The sequence below is a fragment of the Monodon monoceros genome, unplaced genomic scaffold (assembly GCF_005190385.1).
Source record: "Monodon monoceros isolate NGI ecotype Baffin Bay Population unplaced genomic scaffold, NGI_Narwhal_1 Super_Scaffold_16, whole genome shotgun sequence".
In the NCBI taxonomy this organism is placed as follows: domain Eukaryota; kingdom Metazoa; phylum Chordata; class Mammalia; order Artiodactyla; family Monodontidae; genus Monodon; species Monodon monoceros.
Genome location: NW_021703772.1, coordinates 78,604,984 through 78,610,983, shown reverse-complemented (window position 1 = coordinate 78,610,983; position 6,000 = coordinate 78,604,984). Strand labels below are relative to the sequence as shown.

General features: G+C 36.9%; 1 protein-coding gene across 1 annotated transcript in view; it reads right to left on the bottom strand.

Moving 5' to 3' along the window:
* NEB (nebulin) overlaps positions 1–6,000 on the bottom strand; it is a 253,510-nt gene that overhangs the window by 114,914 nt on the left and 132,596 nt on the right. The window contains exons 52-56 of the mRNA XM_029224606.1: positions 5,081–5,392; positions 4,681–4,884; positions 2,395–2,499; positions 413–520; positions 3–68 (exon numbers count right to left, since the gene is read on the bottom strand). Of these exons, the coding sequence (XP_029080439.1) occupies positions 3–68; positions 413–520; positions 2,395–2,499; positions 4,681–4,884; positions 5,081–5,392 (795 nt within the window). The remainder of the gene's footprint in view (positions 1–2; positions 69–412; positions 521–2,394; positions 2,500–4,680; positions 4,885–5,080; positions 5,393–6,000) is intronic.

Sequence of the window (6,000 nt, the reverse complement as noted above, 5' to 3'; positions counted from 1 at the left end):
TCATCCTTCACGTCCCGGGCTCCAATGTGATGGCCAAGCTGCTTGCGAAAAGCTTCCTTGTACTTGTACTAAACGAAAAAAAAAGAAATCATGTCTTATTCTTTTTAAGATTAACTTATATTACTATCTTTGTGGCAAATTACAGAGAACATATATCCCAAATATCACCAAGGGTAGAGAGCCACAGATTTAAGGTTTTTTTGAGAGTAAAGATTAAAGGCTAAATCCTACAAATTCCATACATAATAAATGCATCCTTGAATTTATCCTCATCTCACACTGCGTCCCTGGGATCATTTCACTGTGTTTTAATTTGTTACTTGGAGGACTGTGTTCAATTTAATCTTAAATTGAGACTGCTCTGAAGTGAAAATTGCAATCCAATCAATACAAACAAGGGAGAAAGTCTTACTTCGCTGGCAATTTCTCGGGATGCTTTTGCTGCTTTGAGTGGTATGGCATCAACGGGAAGATCGTAACCTTTTTTCTTCAGCTCCTCATAACCCATTCGGTAGTGTTTCTGTTAAGAGATGAAAATCACTTTGAAAAAAGCTATTTTCCATAAACATCTGCATCATACTGAATCCAACGTGCTAAGTATTTTAAGAGCTCATGAGGATAGTACAATATGTGCTCTAGAATACTCAAATGTAATTGGAAATTATGCTCATTGATTGCTGATGATCCTGTTTTAAACTTGAAAGCTCTTCAATTACTTAGATCAATAAGATTAAATGTCATCTCTTCCCAAATGTTTATGAGAATGAGACAGACAGAAGTAAATTGGTAGAGAAATGAAATGAAATTATCATTTAGGTGCTGTTTTCCAATTAACTTTGAATGTTTCATTAGAAGTTTTTGTTAGAAAAGAGCAATGCCTTTTTAAAAAAATTTTATTTAATTAATTTATTTTTGGCTGCGTTTGGGTCTTCGTTGCTGCGCACAGGCTTTCTCTAGTCGCAGTGAGCGGGGGCTACTCTTCATTGCAGTGCGTGGGCTTCTCATTGTGGTGGCTTCTCTTATTGCGGAGCATGGGCTCTAGGTACGCGGGCTTCAGTCATTGTGGCATGCGGGCTCAGTAGTTGTGGCTCACGGGCTCTAGAGCGCAGACTTGGTAGTTGTGGCGCATGGGCTCAGTTGCTCCTTGGCATGTGGGATCCTTCTGGACCAGGGCTTGAACCATGTCCCTGGCATTAGCAGGTGGATTCCCAACCACTGCACCACCAGGGAAGCCCAAGAGCAATGCCTTTTCCCATCTAACACCTCTAGTGGGGGAAAATCACACCTAACGGACTACGTAGCTAACACATTGTGAAACAAAGTCTATTTCACAATATAGGGCTGTCCAAAAGTAGGATACACATTTTTAGGTAAGAAACAAAGTCCTTCATAATTTTTAAAATGTAAGATTTTAAAATGTAAGATTTTTTGAGGAAAGTTTAAATATTGAATTAAAAAGCTTAAGTGAAATAATGTGCTTCTTCAGATTTGTTACATAATTAAATAATTGAGAATCTAATTTAATGCACTTCATTTAGAAACCAGATTGTTTAAAGTGCCTATTGATCTTGGACTTGTTTTTATATTTTAGTCCTTTGTGTCATTACTCTAGTACATTATTTAAGCTAAAGTGTTTGTATTAGAATTTAGAACTTGTCTTTAAAATATTAATTTTTACATCCATTATTTTCAGGAGATTATGCCATGATGACAATAAAAATGAAATTATCCTGCATGAGTTTTTTTTTTTGGTGCATGAGTTTTTTGTGTATGTGCATGAGTTTTTTATGCTCACTCATTTAAATTTTATTGAATTTCATGTATATCAGGCACTATACTAGCTAAGCACTGCAGATCAAATATGAATTGTCTCTGCTCCCAAGAAGTTCTTATCCACATAGGGAAGAGCTATACAAACCATTATGTTATAACAACATGCGTAATAATGGACTATAATGAACAGAGAGCACATCCTTCCAACTCTATCTGACATAGGGAGTGCCAATTATTTGGATGTTCAGGCTTAAAACCACTAAATGAGGACTCTAAGTCACTTGTAGTTTGTTAATTAACATGATTCAAGTATTCAAAATAAATTCCAAATAAATTCACTGCCTTAGACGCAATTAAAATGAGCTTTCTGGGGACTTCCCTGGTGGCGCAGTGGTTGGGACTCCACGCTCCTAATGCAGGGGGCCCAGGTTCGATCCCTGGTCGGGGAACTAGATCCCACATGCATGCCGCAACTAAGAGTTCACATGCCACAACTAAGGAGTCCTCCTGCTGCAACTAAGACCCAGTGCAACCAAATAAAAATAAATAAATAAATAAATATTTTAAAAAATAAAAATAAAATGAGCTTTCTGAAAACACATGCTGAATTTGGAAACTTACATCACTTGTATTGATTAAGTTTGCTTTAGCCAGAATAATGCCAGGTGTATCAGGCATGATGTGGATTTGAGTCTTGTCCTTGTCCCAGGCTTCTCTATAAAGTCTCTAAAATGAGAAATAAGTGTTTTTCAGTGGTGCTATAAGACTAATGAGTGACATAGTTAACTTCAAACAGTATTACTGATTCATCTAAATTAAGCATCACAATAGCAAAAGCAGATAACATAAGCAGAGAATAGATATAGTATTTTTTGACTCATCTGAGACATAACTGCCTTCAAAAATATAGATTATGGATTACCTTTTCAAAGTTACAACTAACCTGTCTGTAAGAAATCAACCCAAGTATTTAAAGCCTTTGCCAACATCATCAAATGGAGCAGCAGTTCTCCCCCTGTTGGATTGTAAAAGTCTCCCTCGGTGTTTAACTGGGGGACAGCCCTTATCTTCTGAAAAGATGACATATTCAGGGTATGTCTATATATTAGGCAGTCTCATTTCCTATGTGGTTTATTATATGGTTATACCTCATAATTACTTGGGAGGATTAGGATTCCCCCAAAGGATTTTGTATGAGATTTATCAAAGCCTCTTTTATGTCTTGGGGTCATCATCCGTCTTTCTTCAACAGAAGACAGAGGGACCCAAACAAAAATCTCATTGATATATTAAAAATAGGGGGTGAAAGTCTGATGAAAAACTTTGTTTACATTGTCAGAGAATCTTCCCACAAGATACTTATCAATTACAAAGGACAAAATAGTAACCAGACAGTGGAGAAAGCTGGCGACACCATTTCACCCAAGTAATCAAAGTTAAAATGATCAGTAATGGGACAGATTGATACTATGTGCCTATATGGAGGAGGATGCAACATGTGCTATCCTGCCAAAAATACAAAACCTGAATCTAATCATGAGGAAACACTAGACAAAACCAAATTTAGGGAGGTTCTACAAAACAACTGGCCTGTGCTCTTCACAAATGTCAAGGACTTGGAAGACAAAGAAGTGAACCAGTTCAGATTAAAGGAGACTAAAGACATGACAAGTAAATTCAACGTGTGGTCTTGGATTGGATCCTGGATCAGAAAAGATTTTTTACTTTCTATAACGGACACTTGTGGTAAAATTGAGTAAATTCTGTAGACTAGTGTTATTTCAACACTACTTTCCTGATTTTGATCATTGCACTGTGGTTATCTAAGAGAATGTTCTTATTTTCAGGAAATACACATTTAGGGATAGAGTGGCATCAGGAAGCAACTTATACACATACACATACATATATACACACACACACACACACACACACACACAGCTAAGAGAAAGAGGTGGGAGGGAAGAAAGAAAAAGGCGAAAGTGACAAAATGCTAATAATTGTGGAATCTGGGTGAAAAGATATATATACGTATAAAGATGTACATAAATTATTTGTACTATTTTCAACTTTTCTGTATACCTGAAATTATTTCAATATAAAAAGATTTTAAAGTCTCATTGGTTCCTTGGACTTATCAATTTCCCTTTGAGGTGTGCAGTGTGGGGTGTGAGGGGTTGGCACTTTTCTCCTTCCTGAATATTCTTACTATGGTCCATGTAACCCAGAGGAGCCAATTAAAGACATTCAGGACTACAATAAACCAAGGCTTGTGAATTTCCATATACCTTTACCCTGGTTCTGGACTAACCTTTCTGATTAAGAAAGATCAGAGTTTCTCAACCTCAGCACTATTGGTGTTGTATACCGGATGATTCTTTGTTGTGAGGGAACTGTCCTGACTTCTATCCACTAGATGCCAGTAGCATGCCACCCTCAAGTTATGACAAGGTCTCTGCGTGCTGCCAAATGTCCCCTGTGGGACAAAATTGTCCCTGGTTGGGAACCACCAGATAAATAGATAACTATATACTCTTTATGACATTTCCACTGTGCCTGTGTAAGGTACTCAGAATATCTCCCTCTCATATACTCTATCCCAACAAAATCTGGGTCTTTAATGCACTCAAGTTTCAAAGAAAAAAATACGTTCAATAGATTTTTCTTTATGATTTGGATAAATAAATAAGCAAGCAAGATTTGGGTGACAAAATTTATACTAACCCATTTTTACATGATCCGGTGTAGGGTAACTGATAATTCAAATGAAGTAACCAAATAAAAAAACATTATGTTGTGTGATGCGATGCTGTGCTGTTCTACTAATTTATTAAGCAAATACTATTGAGCACCTACCAGGTATCAGGCACTATAATTTCTTTTATTTATTTATGAAGAGTTACTCACATCACTCCTATTTTTGGCATTTGTCTTTGCCAGAACTATGTCCATGGCATCAGGAATGCTGGTGAACTTGTTTCTGTCTGGAGGCTGGCGATATTTCTTCTCACTGATGATTTCTGAAGCCCGTTTGTTCTTTTCTACCTCCAAAGAACCCAGGGGACTCCATCCTATGCCTCTCAGCCACTCAAGGTCAGACTTATACAAATTCTGTGAAAATACAAATCAAGCCATCAAAATTCCAACCTCATCTGGACCCTTGACCGAAGTGATTCTATGCATTACAAACAGATGCATTTTAGATATTCAATAATAATTTATCCAGTTTCAGTCTGTCTATGATTAAATGGCTACTCATATGAGATATAAAGTACTACATAAACTATGAGATTTAGTAGAAACTGACCTCACTCTGTAGTTCATAAACCTTTTTAGCTTGAATAACGTCATTCTGGTCAGGCAGGCAGGTCCACTGGTGCAGGTAGTTCTTGTAGTCCACGTCACTGACCAAGGCCTGGCATTTTTTGGCCAGCACCACTCCCAACATGTCCACTGGGCTGCTGAACTTGGTTTTCCACTTCTCAAAGTCCTTCTTGTATTCCCTTTCACTCTGCATTTTGGCTACATTCATGGACAACACAAGCTTTGGATCATCTTGCAGACTCCGGAATCCAATGTGGTGGCCGACTTGCTTGCGGTAGCCTTGTTTATATTTAAACTGAAATCAGAGGAAACAGTTCTCTTATTAACATAAACACAGGGCAAGTTAAACTCAGTTTGCTTTGTTTGCATGTTTGTTTTCCAAAACTGAGAATTTCATTTAACTTAATAAGAAATGTGAAAACTTAAGTGGAAGCTTCCAAAAAAACATAATGTAGCTGAGTATCAGGACAGGTTATGATGAGAAATTAAAATCAACTAGAGGTAGAAATATATATTGGGATGTGCTAGACATTGTGTATGCTGACTCTACAGTAGTATTTGATAAACCTCTTGTGATATCCTTATGGGAATGATGGAAAAGTATGGCGGAACGGCAAAAAAAAAAAATTGGGAAGATTCAGGACTTGATGAACAGGCCTAATAGTGTGGATTAATTTATTAAGCAGCAGGGTTTTTTAGTGGTTTGCCATATAATTATGTCACATAAACTTGGCCTGTTCGGGATCCATATCTTCATGCACATAAAACAGCTAAACATGTTAAATTAGAAACAAAATTCCACAAGATCTCAACATATCGCCAAGATAGGTCAAATGAACTACATAAATGTAAGAAATTAAGAGTGAAATCTAGTATTTAGATTCAATTGGGAAAAACTGCATT